Source organism: Grampus griseus (genome assembly GCF_964374135.1).
Source record: "Grampus griseus genome assembly, chromosome: 2".
Lineage (NCBI taxonomy): Eukaryota > Metazoa > Chordata > Mammalia > Artiodactyla > Delphinidae > Grampus > Grampus griseus.
Window position 1 is genome coordinate 163,163,366 of NC_139018.1, and position 20,573 is coordinate 163,183,938.

The 20,573-nt window shown below is 42.7% G+C and overlaps 1 protein-coding gene across 7 annotated transcripts in view; it reads left to right on the top strand.

Moving 5' to 3' along the window:
* The first annotated feature begins 10,462 nt into the window (after nt 1-10,462).
* The window catches only part of MLLT10 (MLLT10 histone lysine methyltransferase DOT1L cofactor), a 249,253-nt gene continuing 239,142 nt past the window's right edge, over nt 10,463-20,573 (top strand). For 5 of the 7 annotated variants that reach the window (XM_082648933.1, XM_082648927.1, XM_082648930.1 and 2 more), the window contains exons 1-3: nt 10,463-10,723; nt 10,856-11,015; nt 13,551-13,630. In XM_082648933.1, the coding sequence (XP_082505059.1) occupies nt 10,856-11,015; nt 13,551-13,630 (240 nt within the window). In that variant the 5' untranslated portion in view covers nt 10,463-10,723. The remainder of the gene's footprint in view (nt 10,724-10,855; nt 11,016-13,550; nt 13,631-20,573) is intronic. The other 2 variants (XM_082648929.1, XM_082648928.1) reach the window with 2 other exon arrangements.

The window sequence follows — 20,573 nt, forward strand, 5'->3', positions numbered from 1 at the left end:
GATGGTCTCTGGAAAGGGAATCCTCTGGTTCTGTTCCCCTGGCTTCAGCCCAAATCCTTCTAGGAGCACTGGAGCCAATCACTGTCTTCCACTGCTGCAGCTACTGGGCGCACACAAAAAAGCGGGAGATCAAAAAACCCCAAGTTCACATTTATGGATACACAAGGATCATTTCATATTCATGACTTCAACAAATCACATCATAATCAGATTTAAACAGGGTTTGGGCAGGAATGCCCACCAGGCTGGACACTAAACACTGACATGTATAACACGCTAACCAGAAAAGTCACTTGCTAAATTTTGGAATCATAGATTTAAAATTGTCTTTCAACTTAAAAAATCTCACTTTTTGCTTTTGAGGCCAATTTTTACACTAATTCATTTCAAGCAAGCGCCCCTCTTTAAGTCATTCCGCAACGTTATAATTCAAATTTCTCTTTGCTTCCTTTCTCAGTTCCAGTAGTGTTTTGAAAAAACACATGGCATAACAAACGTTATGGAAAACCCACTCGTTCCGTTAAATGTCCATACAAACCTGCCTTGTTACTCCATCTGTCTAAGCAGCACATTGCTAAGAAGAAACTTACACACACACACACTTTCCTCGAAGAAATATCTAATATTTCTTGGCAAATTCTATTTGGTGATGTGGTACAAAAATACACTGGTAAAAAATTTCAAGGGATACATAAGTTTTCTGGATACTTGCGGGCCCCTTTCCTTTTGAAAGTTTAGAGCTCCAATACCCTCAGTTCTACTGGCAGAATTAGGATGGACTTAGAGGGTCCTAAACGTGACCGATTCACTAAGGCGGGGGGCTACAGCTTGCAGCAACGTGCTCGGCAACTTAATCCTACGCTAAAAGAGGGCAGAGAACGAAAAAGAATGGAATACAAACTCTCCCGACATTCGTAGTTACTTTCAAGGTGGATTGTGTATTTTAAGGCTGATGGGAACGTCTGGTTTTGGGAGCAAAAAGAAGAGAAGGTAAGTGTTTGTCCTTGTATCCACCAGTTCGTAGAGAAACAATGAAAGAACAAAGGGAACCACTTCTCCATCTGAACATTTTCTGAATATCCCTCCGTTTCAAGCCAGAAAGCTTGCGAGAGGATTCGCTTTACTCTACCGTAAGCAGTTGTTGCTAGGCTTGCTGAACTAAGAAAGAGAAAGAAGTTGATCGGCAGTGTAAATATAGACTAAATAATAATAATAAAGGCTCGCTGTGGCTAATCTCCACAGCTCCAGTCGCAACAACTTAGAGCAGAAGTTGCTAAATGCAGGAAGGGAAAGCCCAAGAAAGAACCTTTACAGATTTCAAACTCAGTCACTTAAATGGCCTTACTTGCTTTTTGAAATGATTTCTGCGCACAAAATATGTAGGTTACTGTCTATGGGAAAAAAGAGCGGCATACTGTTTAGCTCGAAAAATGTTCTCTATTGCTATGTGGAAAAAAATTTTTCTAAAGGAAAGGGGATTCAAGAATTGACACTACTGTTTGCTGGTAGAAGAAATGGCAGCAGCGGTGGCTGGGAAAGGAGAGAGAGTCGTATTTAAATGTGTTTGCTTTTGGGTATGGTGGTTATCGGCAAGTCTGCCTTTGTGGGTCTGTGTGGCTGAATGAGTAAGTGACCGAGTGCAGTCGGCATTACATAAGTGGATCGGTGTGTGGGGGCAGCCCCCACAGCCGACGAGCACGTGAAACACACATTTTTTTACTGCCCCCCAAGCGGCGACCAAGCCCCTCTCCACCCCACCCCCAAATCCGTATATTACCTGCCCAGTTACAGTGACACATGTTTATGTTTATAGTCCTGGTTTGTAGTAGTGTCAAGAGCCGCAGCAAGAGAAGGGGGAGGAGAGAAGAGAGGGAGGAGTAAATGCAACCACCCCCACTTGTTGTTAAAGCAAATTTACTGCGTTATTGCAAGCCCGGTACGGGGGGCTGGGAAGTGAGTTGAGAGGAAGGGTAGAGTTGGGTAGTGTGTTGGTGGTGGAAGGGGGGGTGGGTGGGGTTAGGAGATACGGGATGGAGCTCCTCTGCTCCAGCGGGCCGGGAAAAGCAGCGCGGTCAATAGGGGAGCATGCTGGCGCGGTCGAAAACAAAAAGGTTCCTCCTGCTCGCTGCGTTCACGTGGGGGGGATCTGCACGCAGGGCTCCAGGGCCCTGACCTCTGACCCCGGCTCCTCTCCGCGCTCTCCCGGTGCCGCGCGGCCACTTTTTACCCAGGATCCCTCGCGCGGGCCGCGCTCGTGCCGAGCTCGAGTCCTTCTTAATCCTCCATTCCCCGATTTCCATCCCCTCCCCCTCCCGCCGCCAGCCCCGGGGGAGGATTCTCCGGCAGGGAACCCCCGCCCCACCCCCACCCCGAGAGCCCAGGCCTAGGCGGCCGCAGTCTCACCGGGTGGGGCGGGGAGTGCAGAGCCGGCCTCCCCTGCCGGGCCGGGCCTGCGGGGGAGGGGAGGGAAGGGGAAAGGGAAGGGGGGAGGGGATCTGAGAGGAGGGGGCCCGGAGGCCCGGCCCCGCTGCCCTGCGGCGGCCTGGACCTGTTGACTGCTATTGGTCCACCTCGTCCTGCTCCCTCTCCCTGCCCGCCGCAGTCCCGGTCCTTCTGCGGAAACGTGGGGAGGAAATAAGGATGGCTGTTCTCTCCGCCTCCCTCCAACTTTAGTTTTTTCTTAGGGGATGAGAAAGCAAAGTAATCTCATCCGCTGCGCCATCCTTTCTCATAAAGTACCGTCATGCGCGGGCCCGCCGCCCTCCCGGCCCCCGCTATTTAAAACCTTCTCTCTTTCCCAGACTAGCTCCCCTGCCCGGAGCCCGAGGGCCCTCGACGCCCCCGCTGCGCCTCCCCCCGCCTGGCCTGGCTTCGTCTCCAGCGAATTGTGTTGCTTTTCTTCCCTAGAAGCTTACTCGTCCACGTTCCACTTTTTTACCATCCCAGGAGGCGTAAGATAAAACCTCTGATTTGCTGCGTGCTGCCGGACACATTCTCTGCCCTCTCATCAAAATGCACTTGATGGAGAGTTTAAAATAACAATATTTAAAGGAGGAAATAAAAAGAGAAGAGAGTTCTTTTGCCAGGTTAGACGACATAAATGCGTTAAAATTAAAAAAAAACGTATTTAGAGTTAAAGGTTTTATGGGATTTGCTGTAGTTCCGTCTAGGTTTTGGATTTCCTGGGGGAATCTTTTCCTGAGGGAAATAGCAAATGGAAATTAAGGTGGAAGTGAGACATCTCAACCACTTCCGAAAATAAAGGATAAATTTAGAAAATATATTAAGGAAATAGCGGGAAGGCGGCCGCAGCGAAAGCTGGAGTAGCCGAAGGCAGCGCCTCGGTGTCTCAGTCGGAGAAAGGAGGGACAGCCCGGGGACGGGAAGGAGGCGCGCGGCGGCGGGGCGAGCGGCGGGCCGGGCCGCAGCTCTCGGGAGGAAGGCTGAGGCCGGCAGTGAGAGCGCGAAACCGCGGGCGGGGAGGGCCGCGGTGGGCGGGGGCGGCCGGGCGCGCGGCCGGCGCCGCCGAGGAAGCGGGAGCCGGGTCCCGCTCGCCCGGACGCCCCCATTGTTCGGCCCTCGTGCGGCAGTTCGCCGAGTGCGTCCTTCCCGAGGGAGGGGTCCCCCGGCCCGACTCGGCCCCCACCCCCACCTCCCCGAACTGCAACGCTTGGGCCGGGTCGGGTCGGCGCGGCAAGTTTTATGATCAGTGTCGGCCGGCGAGGGGTTCCCAACTCCAGACCGCGTAGGAAGGAGGCTTTACAACGTGCCGCTAAATTGGAGGAAGCTGGGCAAGGCTGCGACTCACACACGAAAAGAAGAGGGAAAGCAGCATAGATATGTTTGCAAAGTGATAAGTAGATGGAGACAAATGTGGGCGATTTTTTTTTCTGGATCTGGAAAGTTAGAGCCCATCATATCCTATTTTAAATCTCTTTAAATGTATGGATTCGAAAATGAATGTCGGGATTCAAAGGAGTTCGGAAAAGCACGTTTCGCTGTCTCTATTTGTTATTATTCAGCTCTTTGTTGTATACAAGGAGTCTAATTTTAAAAGGCTGGGTTGAGCTACCCCTAACAAAAACAGGCTTGGTTTCTTAACGTGAAATGCATTTTCAAAATAACAGTGAAATTCAAAAGGGAAAAACGTGTCATTAGCTTTTATACCACGTTTTAGAAAGAAATAATTGTAAGCAACCTACGAAACTCTGCCTGTTTTCCTTTGTGAGGCATGTGGAAAAAATATTTCTGGCAAGCATCACAGTTTTAAAAAATGAAGATTTCCAACAAGTGCTCGCGAATCTTGAAGACAAGACCAAAGTCATCCTGCGTGAAAACTCATGGAGAAATAATTTCAGTCCTTTTGCCCAAACCTTACTGGGGCAAGACAGTAATTTCGACTTAGATTGATAATAGGCTTTGCGGAAATTCCTTCTAAAATGCCCATTACTAGTCTGTGTATTATACAGCACTGGTTTCCCAAGGTGGATTTTTAAAAACCAATTAGAATTGATCTCTAGTGGAATATTATATTTACACGTCATCTTGAAAACATCATTTGACAAGAGTTTTGAATTACCAGAAAGAAGTTAACAGATGATGTTCATAAACAGCCTCTGTTTGAAAAGAACCCTTAAGAGTCAGTTAAAGGTAGTGGTGGTTGTGATTTTGCATTTGAAATGCTATAGAAGTGGTTTGCATTTTAACACTTTCATTTTGCGGATCTTCCTAAACTTGCATTTCCTCACGGAAATCATTCAGTTATTTCGAGATATAGGGAGAAATTCTTATATAAGAAATCATTTGAGGTGTAACTATGGAAAGGTTTGAACGGAAAAAAAATTGGTGTTGAAATTAGATATTCTCAATCTGTTCATTCCTCCCACACTCATCCTCCCATCGTCCCCCTCCCCAACTACTTGGATTCAATTTACATTTTTTATTTATAAGTCTTTGGATGTTTAGAATAGCTTTATAAGTTTATCTGCTATGTAGTTGATTGCAGAAGGTGAATCTTTTTACATCTTTTAGTGTTTCAGGCATTTGGGGGTTTTATTTAAATTAAAAAAAAATATGTTGCAAGTCATGATATACTTGTGAGAAAAACAACAAATGGGCGGAAAAAAAGGGCATGAATGGGGGTGGGGATGGAGAGGGACAAGAAGCGTTCCAGGTCAGTCATTGTAATACCTTTCTTTAGTTTTCTGTCATTATATTTTCCACTTCTGCTTGCATCAAAGATCATTGCTTTTTAAATTGGGGTAAATTGCCACCATATAAAAATTACCTACAGTTTGGCTGTTACGCGCCACAGTAAAGACTGACAAAAAGTGATCGGAGGCTTGTGTGTTTAATTCGCCAGGAATGTTAAGCTTCATAAGATGCACCCTATGGGGCCATGGTGGTATTTGGCACTGTTACTGTACAATTCCAAGAGGTAAATATACACATTATAGATTTAAAAAATCTAAGATGTACTAGGCAAACAGTTTATTGATTGAAGGAATAAAAAAATGAATTTGTCAACCTCATTCTTTCTGGGACACAATGCAGTTAATTAACATATTCTAGGGCTTGTTTCTGGATTTGGTAAGCAGTGGCCCCTTTCAGAGAGGAAAACATTTAAATCTTAAAAAGTAGTCTTCTTTGGTCCAAATAGTATTTAGCAATTCAGTTTAATTTCTGATTCTTCTTTTTTTTCAGTCCAAGATATGTTTCATTTCTTGCAAGGTTCTCTTCCATTTCAAAAACTGATTTTCCTCTTTTCCATGTCCAGAATCTTTTCACTTGGATAACCTTATTGTATCCTATAAACAGACACTTAAATATGTCACTTTAATCACACTTTAATTATAACAGAAATGCAAATCTTCAGTGTCAGTAAAAAAATGGGAACATGGACCTTACACTCCTGCCCTTACATTATATTGATGATACTCTGAAAAGTCTAAAGTGTAACACCTTTAAGTATTATTGCATCATGGAAAAAAATAGCCCAGCTCTGAAATGTTCTTGGGGTTTGTGTAACGCCTAGAGGATCTAAAGGCATCTTTTAGATATTATTTTTCTGTTGGTAATTACACGGTGTTTTACCCAAAAATGTAAATATAACCAATGCATATCAATTTTATAGCAAAAGGCGTGGCTCTGAAGCCAAACACAGGATTAACCAAACTAAACCCTTTAAAGTAAATATTAGGCCTTGATTCTTAAAAAGATTTTAAAATTTAAATTACATACAATTTAAATTTCAGAATTACCTAACTAAACTTTTTAACAATTAAGTGTATGTAACAATAATATTAATTATGATTGATTCTAAGTTAGAGTCTGTTTTGTAAGAAAATGACTTTTACATGGAGAGGTGGTTAACAGTTGAGGGCTATTTAAATACAGACAATTCTAAATTACCCGGTAAATAAAAACTCTTCACCTATATTAATTTCAACTATTGAAAATCTTTAAAGCCAATTTATCTGAAAATTTCCTAATCATTACTTAGAAATTTTAGTTCAGGTGTACATACAAAATAAAGCCTTGCTTTACTCTGAAGAATAAAGCTCAGACAGCAATTAACTTTTAAACACCAATACTGTACATTAAATGAATATTTATTGTGGGCCTACTACGTGCAGGACACTTGCTAGGCGGTATGGTGAGTTTAAAAAAATCACCTAGTAAGATTAATATGCTTCGTTAAATGGAATTTTCCAAAAGCCATTAACGGAATATCAACTGAAAATATAATTGAAATGAATACCTTTTAATGAAATTTCTGATAGTGCTCCATGATATAGGTGCCATGCATGGGTTTGTACCTATAAAGACACAATACTCACTTATTGTGAGATAAATAACAAAACTAGTATCACAAATACCTCAATATTTTAATCATACTAGTATAAACATATGGCTCATAAACTTTTCATGTAAAAGGTAAGAAACCTTGGATACCAAATGAGCAAAACAAAATTTTATTCAGAGATTCCTTTAGAAGAGGGCGTATCTTAAAGTTTGTGCAGATCATAAGGAATTGCCTTATTGCTTTTTCCAACTAATTTATTTAGAAAGAAAATTATAGTTTCTGATGAGGTTTAGTAGATGAATGAATTCTGATAATTGCTTTTTGTTTAAAAACCTAGGTATCAGAGCCAATACAGAATTTTAAACACTTTATGGAAGTTAAGAATCTGAGTTAAGGAAAGTGCATCTAGTCTTAACATTATAGAAATATACCTCAATTTCTATACCTCATTAAAGAAATATACTTCAACAATGGGTATAATAGACTAAACATAACAGGCAAATAGCAGAAGGCAAATAAAACTTCAATTTAAAAAGGAGATAAATATAAGCAATATTAACCTAGGAACCAAGTTTGGTTTTAAATATTTCGTTCGTAAGTATCTACTAATGTAAATGATTATGGAAAAGCAAATCCAAAAATTTGGTGCCCAGGATGAGGAATAAAGAAAATTATAAGAAGATATATTACCCATACAGGAAGAAAATATAGTTTCCCATTATAGTAGGGTTAGAGGTTACATCATAAAATACTTTACTTGAGTTTTTTGTGGTTTGCCTCAGATGATTAGTTCAGAGAAACAGATGAGCCATTACTGAGTTAGCTGCTGTTATGTGAGGAAGTATACTGGGACCACAGGCTTTTGTTTTATTCTACAGGTACTAGGTGTACTTTTTCAAAGAATATTTTGAGAATGTGGAATCAGATTTAAAGGATAACATTATTTTAAGATTGAAATTGTACTTTTCTATGAAGTTATTCTATAAATCCCATGAACTTTTTTTTTTTTAACATTACCATGTGTTGTTAAAAACTTGCTCGAACTTTAACGATTCTGGCACTTTATAAGTTGTATCCATTCTGAGTTATGAGAATTAGCATAATCAGCCAATCATACACATACATATAGCACAAAGGACAAATATAACTTGCTCACTGCTGTATTTCCTGTATCTAGTAAATGTTCCCTGGCTCACAGTAAATGTTCCATAAATATTTACTGTATGAATAATTAATTGTATCTCTGAACTATTTTGTAATGTCTGTTATTCTTATCACCTAATATTTTTTAGAAATATATTAAATATTATACTTCTGATATATAACATAAGAAAAAGTTCTATATCTGGTACATGAGTTAAAATTAGAATGACCTATTTAGCTCATTATGTTTTTTCTTACAGTTTTCATAACATTTAATATGTTAAATATCAGTTTTAAATAATTTGACTTATATTTTGTCAACATTTATATGTACATCTTTAATAAAATTTCTTCTTCAGATACTATTATTTATATATAGGCCTGTTCTTAAGAAATAGTGTATTTTCTCTATTTTTCTAAATTTCAAAAATGTATTACAAATGATGAACTTTTTTGTTTTGTTTTGGAAACAGTAAGCGTTTACCTACATTTCTTCTATTAAGTGTTACAGGATAGGGTAAAGTACCCATCTTTCTTTACATATAAATTAATTCCATCACAAAAACTAAGCTCCAATGCATTAAAAATAAAATGAATGTATTTTAAAATAATTTATTTCATTAAGGTTCGACTGCAGTGTTTAGCAAGGGAAATTTCACATTAATTTTAACTAAAAATTACTCTTCATTAAGAGTGTGAACCTGATCAGGAATTGGATGTTGAACTAGTATCCCTTGTAAAGGGGTAAAGATAAGATATACAGTAGAGATACACAAAACAATATAGATTTGTTTGAACACGGTTTTAGTTTTAAAAATATTAGTGGTATTTTAAGAACATCATTATTATATGTTTGGAAATTTATTATTACCATACCCTCCAAAAGAAGTTGCATTTTATAAGTATGTAATCTTGTAGTCACCTTTTTAAAATGCACTAATATAACTAAATTCTCATTTTTTGGTCTCTTTAGTGTACATTTTTCCCCTATCTTACACTTCTAGATTTGCATTACTGTAGCCATCTCACTTCGCTTTTAGAATGTTTGAATATATTTGCTGATATATGCTTGCATTGTAGTATATCTATTATAATTCTTAAATAGATTTCTAGCAATTAATTTGCAATAGAAAAAGCAGCCATGCCACCAATTTTTTTTTTTCTTTATGAGAACACTTGGAATGCTCTTAGAACATAAACCATTATCTTTTGGTGACTGACTAGGAGAACTTGGGTTCCTTCATCTTTTAGCATTTTATATAACTGCATTTCCCAGATCCCCACATTATATTGCTAATTCCTGATAAACAGTCATTTTGTACCTGTAAGGTATTTATCAAAGTCATGAATTCGCCTTGTAACTATGCTTGTCATTTAAACAATCTATCTATATTCCTATTTCATGTTAAACTTTTTTGGCCTAAAATCAATATTGGACTAAAAAGGATACATAGGGGGTAGGGCAACAGCGGAAGATTTCACAGCTCAAAACTGCTCAATATCCAGCTAATTATTCAGATAGGCCTGATCCATTTTCTATTTGTATGTGAGTGAGCTCCCATCTTCCTGCCACTTAAGTGGCCTTAATAAAAAATTGACAAATTTTCAAGAGTAAATTTGGAGTACAGAGCCAGATCAGAGAAATCCTCAATTGAAAGGACTCCACTGTCACATGGTGTTAGAGATCATTTGGTGCCTGACTAGAACTTGGGTTCCCTCAAACTGCGATTTCCTGATCCTCACATTATATTGCTAATTCCTGATTAACAACCGTTTGTACTCCTACACAGCAAGTTGCGGGTAGCATAGGTGTTCCCTCTTCGAATACAACCCAACCTAGGCTTTTGACCCTGTCTGTGATGCACTTTCAGTTGTCACTGGGCCCAGTGTGGTGTGTAAACGGGCAGCCGACTTGGTGGCACTTCCACTGGGTGAACTTTGGGTAGAGTCCAGGATGTGAACTTAATGGGTGGAAAGGCTTCGGCACTACAGTGAAGTTCGCGCGGCCAACTGCAGGAAGCCATGCTTCATTGCACCCTTCATGGAAGTTGGCCGACTTGCCCAACCCTTGTTACCCACGGGCCAGTTGTTGAGGAAAAGGCCTGCAGGTAGGGTCTCAGATGCCCGCTGGGAGTCCCCTCCAGCTACTCAGACAAAACTCGTCCTCCCTGCCGGTCCTCGGAATCCTCCCTTCCCACCCTCCCTCCCGCCGAGGCCTCTTCGCGACGTGCACACGCAGCCCGCGCGGCCGGCACTGCAGAAGACGGCCGCAACGTCCCCGCCCCCGCGTGCGCGCCCCCGCGCCCTCCAGTTGGCTTGTTCCGGCCTCGGCGCGCCACGGGCCCCCCTCGCCCCCTCCCCCTCAGCACACCTCGGCGGCTGCGAGCGGCGCGGGGGAGGGGAAGGGGCCGGGAGGCAGGCCCGGGCTGCGGGCCGGACGCGGCGACGCGCACGCAGGCCTCGCCTCTCCCGGGCCTTTTCCCTCACGCCGGTCGCCGGGCGGGCGCGCACGCCGAGTGACGCTCGGAGGAGGAAGCGCAACCCCCTTCCCCTCCCTCGCTGCCCCTGGCCCAGCGGGAGCCCCCCCAGTGCGCCTGTGCGGAGGCCTACTTGATTATGTGTGCCCTCTCCGGGCTCCAGCGTTAGCCGCCGGGTGGAGGTGGGGAGGGAAGAAGACGAGGAGGAGGAGGCGGTGGAGGGGAGGTGGGGGGAGTCAGCAAGGACATGGCTCCTGACTCCTGTGCGGAACGTGAGTGACTGAGCGGCAAAGCCCGAGTGAGCGAGCGGCCGAGCGGCGGGCGGGGGCCGGGGCGCCGGGAAGGGAGCGGGGGCGCGGGGGACTGGGCGGGGGGAAGCACTCATTGGCTTGCATGTGTTTTTTAATGGTCCCCCCCAACTCCCTCTTAGATGGTCTCTAGCGACCGGCCCGTGTCACTGGAGGACGAGGTCTCCCATAGTATGAAGGAGATGATTGGAGGCTGTTGCGTTTGCTCAGACGAGAGAGGCTGGGCCGAGAACCCGCTGGTTTATTGCGACGGGCACGGCTGCAGCGTCGCGGTGCATCAAGGTAAACACCCAACCGCCCTCCGGGCCGAACCCGGCCTCTCCCAACCGTCACCACTTCCCCCACCTTGGCAGCAACTGCCAGTTCCCCTCCCGCCCCTCCCCCCGCCCCGCCCCCGCCCCCGCCCCCGCCCCGTTCTGCGGCCGGGGATTGACTCGGAGGGTCGGCGGCGGGGCGGAAGGGGTGTGGGCTGCGCATGTGGGAGAAAGTGTGTGTGGCCTGGACTGTCATGTGATGCTGCGTTCACTCTCAAGTGTCATTCGGCCGCCGCCTGCGCCCGGAGCCGCGGGTCTGCGGACTCTCGGAGGCGGCGGTCGGCGGCGAGGGGGTGTCGGGGCCCGGGCGCGCGCCCCTCGGCCGTGGCCCCGCGGCTGTGGGTTCGGGTTGGGTAGTGGGGAGCCCCCTCCCCCTCCCGCCGCGCCGTCTGCCGCAGTGTCTGGAGACTTCCTGTACCATGGAGTCGGGCTCGGGAGCGCGGCGCGCGGCGCCGGGGCGGAGCCGGAGCTCGGGGGTCTGCCCTGCCGCTTTAGATTTGGGGGGGGGAGGGCGCCGGCTGCCGCACCCCAAGCTTTCTGGCCGAGACCTTGCTGCCGCTCCTGCGGACTGGAGCTTCCCGCGGAGAAGAGGCGGAAGGCCGTCGCCGCAGTCGCGCCGCCGCGGGCGCGGCTGGGCTGAGCTGCTCGGGGTGGTGGATGAGGCTGTTGAGTGGCCTCATCGGGCCCCTTCCTCAGCTTCAGTGACTGGACAGAAGAGGAGGTGGTGGCGCCGCCAGTGACTCGGGGAGCATCTTAGTTTGTGTCTGGGTGTTTCCATTGGGTGAGTTTTGGGGATATACAGAAAAGCCGAGGACACTAGTTAAGGTAGTTTTCTGGCCGTTTGAAGGTTCTGACTTTTTCCATTTCACGTGGTAAGGAATTGAGGCTGAAAATTTGGGGGCCGAAAAACAGGTCACTTTTTTTGGTGGCTCTTGTACTCCCCTTGTTGTGCACCAACCCGGCCCCCCTTCCCGTTTCTAAATCTGGCGTTGAGTGAGGCAGAGATTCAGTAGTGTATTGGGCGCTACTAAACGAGAGAAAGCCTGAGCGTAAGGGACTAAACTGTATTCTTTATAGAACGGAACCTCAGAACTGGGAAGGGGGACTTAGGAGATAGTGAGTAACCGAACCTGAGCATGCATGTATCCCCAGTTCTTTTAAAGAAGGGCGGAGTTGCACACCTTACTCTTCTAAGGAGTGAAAACCATGTGTATTAAAACTAGGTACTGATTGTAAGGTCTCAGAACTGGTATAGTGTATTTCCGTTATAGTGTTCATTGGCACTTGTAGAGAGGTATTTCTTATGAATTGGATGATAAATGATGCTAAGTAGTCTCATCTCCCAATTTAGAAGGTGTTCATTTAAGTGTTAAAATTTCTTTTTTAGAAGTATTTCTGAATTAAAATATAAGTTTTTGGGCTGTGATGCTGTATTTCTTGGCTGATAGAATATTTTTACTCCGATACATTTTAAAAGGGATTAGAAGTTTAGCTTTTGGAGTTTTAAAAATTTGTGCTGATTTTATATTCTTTAAGTGCTTTCCAATATTTGATATATTTTCAAGTTACCTCTGAGCAAGCTCATTCAAGAGAATGTCAGTTGGATATTAGTGTTTTAAGGTTTTTGGAAAATGTTAAGTTTTGAGTTAGGTAAATGTTAATATAAAAACAGTTTTGTACGCAACTAGACTGTGATTTGGATGTGTGATATACAGATCACTTGTTGGAACATTATATGTTAGAAATAAACGTGTAGTTTACTTTTTTTTTCTGACGGGTTTATTGAGATGTAACTCACATACCATACAATTAACCCACTTAAAGTGTACAATTCACTGGTTTTTAGTATATTCACAGTTTTGGATTTGTTACTACAGTCAATTTTAGAACATTTTCATCACCCTAATAAGAAACCTTGAACCTGTTAACAGTTATTCCCCATTTCTTCCTAACTCCCCCAGTCCTAGACAACCAGTAATGTACCTTCTGTCTCTATAGACAGATAGACAAATGTCTATTCTGCACATTTCATTTAAATAGAAGCATTTTACTTTTAACATTACATTTCATTTTCTTTCCTGCAATGTCTTGTTTGTTTTGAAAGGTGATTTGGAAATAATTTTCACTTTCATGTATCTAAAATGCTTGCTATTTAAATTTCAGGATATAGGAATGAATTAATTAATTTGAGTTATTCTATGTAAAGAAAAATGTTAAATTTTATCTAATATTTTTTCTGTTATAAGAATAAAATTTGTGTTTATACTTTTTAATTGAAATAGAATAGAAAAAGATTATTTTTCTAGTATTTAGTTAAAATGTCACAATTTTAACTAGGTGATAAATTATAAACATAAATATATCATGTTTAAGTTCTTTACAAAGCAGGTGGTTTATGTGAATAGTTTCAGAGGTAATTACTTTAATAGGGCTTTGAAAGGGTATTTGATTTTACATAATTATTCAAATCTTAACTTACTTTAAAACATTTATTTCCCAACAGCTTGCTATGGCATTGTTCAAGTACCCACTGGACCATGGTTTTGCAGGAAATGTGAATCTCAGGAGAGAGCAGCCAGAGTGGTAAGGACTGTTTATCAAAAACATTAAAATACTTCAGTGAGTAGCTTAGGATGCTACACACTCATGTTTCAGTTTGAAGGGTTTTCAGTCTTTTGTTCAAATATTGAATTTGGGCCAAGTATTGACTTACAGTTTTAAACTGGTTTTATAAGATCTGAAAAACAAATTGAATCACATAAGTATATACTGATGGATATTTAGAACAGGTAAAATATAAAGTTGTATTTGGGCTTTCTTAGCCGTGCCTACTGGTTTGAGGGTTAAATTGGCTAATCATAGTTGGAATATAATGGCAGTAGGACATAAGTTATATTGAGATAATTTTGCTAGGTTCTGTTTACTGAGTTAAAAAAAAGTGTTTAATGATTCATATTTCTTTTTACTATATCTGTACAGGTAAAGTTTAACTTTGCTCAGTATTTTCAGACATTCAGTCCCTTTGGCAAAGCAACATAAAAATCTTCCTTTTTTTGACTTGGCTGGCTAACCTTCTTTCTGAACACTTCTGTAAACCTTCTGTAAGAATGAGGGAGGAATGTTTATTCTTTGTGGCCAAAATCATTTTTCCAGTTGAACTTCTGGAAATATGAGGGAGAAAAAGATTTAATCTTCATTAATCACATGAAAGTATTACCATTTGCAGTGTGATAGTTTCTTCCTTTTGTTGTTGACTAGAGTATGTGACAGAAGGTAGAAAACAAATATTTCAACTTCTTTACCTACATGGATAGTATGAACAGAAGCTTTTATTTTTGTTTGGGCAATTTTTGATCAGAAATAATGGCTGAGTAGCTTATATAGGATTGTGAAACTCAGAGCAATATTCTGTTGATGTGTTTTCTTTGTGTGTGGGAATGCACTGTACCAGAGTTTCAGCTATTCTAGTGTTACAGAAATGGGAACTGGCAAGTGGAGGATGAAATTAATAATGAAAATTTTAGGACTTAAAGTATGTATAGGTTTACTCTGTCTTTTTTCCTCTTTGTAGCATGTTATGGTTTGGGGTTGATGGGTCACCAAGCAAAGGAAGTCATGCTTTAATTTGTTAGTAAACACTGACAGTAAGGTGAGGCTCTTCCAGGGGATGTCACAATAGATACATGGCCAGAGAAAGATTAGAAAATAGGAAAGTGGGTATCAAGAGAGGGAGGATGAAGAGTTGAATGGGGAGTGGTAAAATGGCAGCATTATTTGCCTCAAATGCCACTTGTTGCCTGTTTCTATTTCTTTTTCCTCTCTGAGGTCATGGTCAGGATATTTAGGTGAATAAAGTATTTATCTTAAAAGGTATATAAAGGTATATTGGAGGACCCATTTTATTTTAGCTTTATTTGGTAGGATGGTGGGGGTCGTTAATGAAAGAAGAGGCACAGAGTCTTCTAAATTCCTGTAGTGTACAATTATACAAGGTAGGATTGTTTGTAAAAAACAAAAACTCATTCCAAGCTTAAATAAGCAAAGAAAGGGCATTTTGTTATAAGGATATAGTAGCCAAGAAACCTAACCTGAAAATGTACCCATGAATTAGAACGGGAATGGAATTAGTTTTAATATTATTTCTGCTTTTCTCTGTGTGTCTGCTTCATTCTTTTCTGCAGATTTTCTCTGCTACTTACTCCAAAAATCAATAGTTAACTTTTTTGATTGTTTACCATTTGTCAGATACTGTGCTGAATGTTCTATACCAATTATTTTCTTTACCTATCAAATATATGAGGTAGATATTCTGTTACTTTCATTTCATAGATAAAGATATCGTACTTTTTTTTTTTTTTTTTTGCGGTACGCGGGCCTCTCACTGTTGTGGCCTCTCCCGTCGCGGAGCACAGGCTCCAGACGTGCAGGCTCAGCGGCCATGGCTCACAGGCCCAGCCGCTCCGCGGCATGTGGGATCTTCCCGGACCGGGGCACGAACCCATGTCCCCTGCATCGGCAGGCGGACTCCCAACCGCTGCGCCACCAGGGGAAGCCCAAGATATCGTACTTTTAAGAGAAATACGTATCTAGTTGGAGTCTGGGCTGTGATGAAGCTCTCAACCAAGGTGTTGTATATTGCCTCCTGTGGTGAAAGATGGCCATACTTCAGCTCTTAATATTTTCTGTCTCCTGTCTCAAGAGGCTAAATCGCAGTGTGAATCTCATGTTCCTCTTGGGGGAAAAAAAAACTGTCTTGGCTTGTCTAGTTCTGGACCAGTTAGCTAGCCATGGTTAGACAATAGGGTTGAGTTGCTCAGACACAGGGAGATCTCTGTGGGTTTGGGATAGCTCACTTTTCAGAAGAGGGGGAATTATGAACTGGTGGTACCTTGACAGATACTGAGGAGTAAAAATCCAGAACAAATAAAGTATTTTTAGACAAGAAGTTTGGTTGTATATAGAATGGCTTTGAAAGGGGAGGTTAGAAACTGAAAGTCTTAGGATGCTGTTACTATAAAAATGTGAGAGTAGAAAGGGAGGGAGTAGAAAGAAAGAGGGAGCATTTTGAAGGAGGAAATGACAAATGGATGTGGGGTGAAGGAAAGGGAATAATCAGAGATGATTCTGAGATGTCAAGGTTGAGCACTCTGGAATGGTGATACCATTAACAGTAGCAAAGGAAGGAGAGCAAATTTGAAGAGTAAGGAAAGTTGTTTTGGGCATGTTGGTTTTGATGCCGCTAGGATTTTTCATTGGAAATTTAGGGTTAAAGTAATGAGGACAAGTTAGAGTTGGAGCTGCATAGAAGGAAGATTGGGAAACAAGTGACATTTTTTGTTAGAGAAAAGAAGAGTGAAGACAGAACTACGGTGAATGTTCACATTTGGGAGAGTAAGAATGAGTTTCCAAGGATGGATAATGAACTGTCAGGAAAGGAGAACCTGCAGGGTCCAGTAGCAACAAAGACAGTTTTTTTTTTTTTTTTTTTTAATATTAACATTGTATACCCATTTTATTTTTTATTTTATTTTTATTTTTATTTTTTTTGCGGTACATGGGCCTCTCACTGTTGTGGCCTTTCCCGTTGCGGAGCACAGGCTCCGGACGCGCAGGCTCAGCAGCCATGGCTCACGGGCCCAGCCGCTCCGTGGCATGTGGGATCTTCCTGGACCGGGGCACGAACCCGCGTCCCCCGCATCGGCAGGCGGCCTCTCAACCACTGTGACACCAGGGAAGACCCCCATTTTATTTTTAATTTGTTTTTTAAATTAATTTATTTTTGACTGTGTTGAGTCTTCGTTGCTGCGCACGGGCTTTCTCTAGTTGTGGCGAGCAGGGGCTACTCTTTGTTGTGGTGCGGGGACTTCTCATTCTGGTGGCTTTTCTTGTTGCGGAGCACAGGCTCCAGGTGCGCGGGCTTCAGTAGTCATGGCGCGCAGGCTGTAGAGCGCAGGCTCAGTAGTTGTACACGGGCTTAGTTACTCCGTGGCACGTGGGATCTTCCCGGACCAGGGCTCGAACCTGTGTTGCCTGCATTGGCAGGTGGATTCTTAGCTGCTGCGCCACCAGGGAGGTCCACAATTATTTTTTTTAAGAAAGAGTTTTTGATAGTGACATTGCTGCCAAGGATGCTGAAGGACTAAGATAAGTACTTGAGACAGCAATTGTAGTTCTCTGGTTTGGGCAGAACCCTCATGATAGGGCATCGAAAAGAGTAAGGATTGCAGGGTTAGATTGAATGTTGAAAATAAGGAAAGAGGAAAATAAAAATAGATGGGGAATTGAGGGAAAGTTTGGTTGGTTTTTAAGGGAAGCTCTTTGTTAGGCATTCATTGTTCGGAAAAAACACTCGAATTGCTTTATTCACCTCAAGTGAATAAGAATTTTTTTTTAAAATTAATTTATTTTTGGCTGCGTTGGGTCTTGGTTCCTGTGCGCAGGCTTTCTCTAGTTGCAGCAAGTGGGGGCTACTGTTCGTTGTGCTGCAAAGGCTTCTCATTGGGTGGCTTCTCTTGTTGTGGAGCACGGGCTCTAGGGTGCACAGGCTTCAGTAGTTGTGGCGCGTGGGCTCTAGAGCACAGGCTTAGTAGTTGTGGCACACGGGTTTAGTTGCTGCACGGCATGTGGGATCTTCCCGGACCAGGGATCGAACCCGTGTCCCCTGCATTGGAAGGTGGATTCCCAACCACTGTGCCACCAGGGAAGCCCAAGAATTTTTATTGAAATATTTTCATTAGACTTCATTGTTTACTAACTGCTGTCACAGTGTTTAGAGGTTTTGTTTTTAAAAATTATTTATTTTTGTCTGCATTGGGTCTTTGTTGCTGAGCGTGGGCTTTCCCCTAGTTGCGGTGAGCGGGGGCTGCTCTTCCTTGTGGTCTGCAGGCTTCTCATTGCGGTGGCTTCTCTTGTTGCGGAGCACGGGCTCTAGGCATGCGGGCTGCAGTAGTTGTGGCTCGTGGGCTCTAGAGCACAGGCTCAGTAGTTGTGGTGCACAGGATTAGTTGCTCTGCGGCATGTGGGATCTTCCTGGACCAGGGCTCGAACCCTCGTCCCCTGCATTGGCTGACGGATTCTTAACCACTGCACCACCAGGTCAGTCCCAAGGTTAGAGGTTAAAACACTCATTGATGACTGTTTTTTTTTTTTTTCTTTAATAAATTTATTTATTTATTTTTGGCTGCATTGGGTCTTTGTTGCTGTGCGTGGGTTTTCTCTAGTGCGGTTTTCTCTAGTTGCAGGCTTCATACTCTTTGTTGCTGTGCGCAGGCTTCTTATTGTGGTGGCTTCTCTTGTTGGGGAGCGTGGATTCTAGGCGCGCAGGCTTCAGTAGTTGTGGTGCGCGGGCTCTGTAGTTGTGGCTTGCTGGCTCTAGAGCGCCGACTCAGTAGTTGTGGCGCATGGGCTTAGTTGTTCCGTGGCATGTGGGATCTTCCTGGGTCAGGGATCAAACCCATGTCCCCTGCATTGGCAGGTGGATTCTTAACCACTGTGCCACCAGGGAAGTTCTGATGACTGTTTTTGTATTTAATGTGTATGTGTTCTTTTTTTTTAAATTAACATTTTTAAAAAGTAAATTTATTTTATTTATTTTTGGCTGTGATGGGTCTTCATTGATGCGCATGGGCTTTCTCTAGTTGCGGGGGGGGCTACTCTTCATTGCGTCACGTGGGCGTCTCATTGCAGTGGATTCTCTTGTTACAGAGCACGGGCTCTAGGCACGCAGGCTTCAGTAGTTGTGGCACATGGGCGTAGTTGCTCCACGGCATGTGGGATCTTCCTGGATTAGGGATCAAACCCATGTCTCCTGCATTGGCAGGTGGATTCTTAACCACTGTGATACCAGGGAAATTCTGATGACTGTTTTTGTGTTTACTGTGTATCTGTTCGTAACTACCACAGGCTGAAGAGATTTATTAGAAATTTTACCTACTTATACAATTTTAATGAGATACAGAGAGAGGATATTTTATTTAATTAATTAATTTATTTATTTTTGCGGTACGTGGGCCTCTCACTGTTGCGGCCTCTCCCGCTGCGGATCACAGGCTCCAGATGCGCAGACTCAGCGGCCATGGCTCATGGGCCTAGCCGCTCCGCGGCATGTGGGATATTCCCGGACCGGGGCGCGAACCCTTGTCCTCTGCATTGGCAGGCGGACTCTCAACCACTGCGCTACCAGGGAAGCCCGAGAGAGGATATTTTAGATATTTAATTATTCTGCTTGGAAAATGTGTTGACAGTGCATTGTGTAATAAATAAAATGGCCAAAAGCTCATTAAGTATTTGCATTGTTTAGGTCTTGCTCTTCTTGCTCTAAATGAAAGATGATTCCTTTCCTCCAGGAGGTGAGCTGTAACTTTCTTCTATTGCTCTGCCTCTCTTTATTTCAGTTCTTCCTGGCTTTTTACATTGTTCGGGAGGAACCACTGGATGGACTCAAAACCAGGGCTTTAGGGATTGATCTAGGGATGCACTATTTTATTTTTAAATTTTTTTCTTACTGAGATACATAATGCAAATAAATTACTATAAATCTGTAAAACCATATGAAATACACTTAATCACAGTAAGTATATTTAGATTTAATTCTACAAATTAAAATTATATTAATATGCATTTGATTATCACGAGTAGTTCTGAGCAGTATAAAACATAAAATGACCATCTGTGTGTTCCCTACCCAGAATGAACAAATGTCCATTCTTCATATTTGCTTCAAATCTTCCCTTCTGCTTAAAAAGAACAATAAATTAAAAAATTAAGTTGAAGTACTATTTGTATTCTCCCCAGTCTGGGTCAGCCATTACCCTTTTAATGTCTGTGGGGCCAGTCTCTCTATATGTTTTTCTTGCCAGTTTTATTGAGCTATAATTGATATGTAACACCAGAATGTTTAAGGTGTACAACGTAATGATTTGATATACGTATGTATTGCAAAATGATTACCACAGAGGGTTTAGTTAACATCCATCACCTCACCTAGTTGCAAATTGTTTTTTCTTTTGATGAGAACTTTTAAGATTTATTCTTAGCAGCTTTCAAATACACAATACAGTGTTGTTAACTACAGTCACCATGCTGTACATTACATCCCCAGAGCTCCCTTATCTTATAACCGGAAGTTTGTGCCTTTTGACCACGTTCACCCATTTCCCCCAACCCACTACCCACTGCATCTGGCAACCACCAATCTGTTCTCTGTTTCTGAGTTTGGTTTTTTTAGGTTCCATGTATAAGTGAGATCATATAGTATTTGTTTTTTCTGTCTGACTTGTTTCATTTAGCATAATGCCTTCAGGGTCCATCTATGTTGTCACAGATGGCAGAATTTCCTTGTTTTTAAGACTGAGTAATAGTCCGTTGTATATATATACCACCATCTATGTTTTACTCCTTCTTATTACACGTATATATCCATACACACCACCAACTAGTGTATTATTTTACAGGAATGGTAAATTCTATATGTGTTCTGTGATTTGTGACATAGCTACTTGTGACATCACTACACTGATATATATTG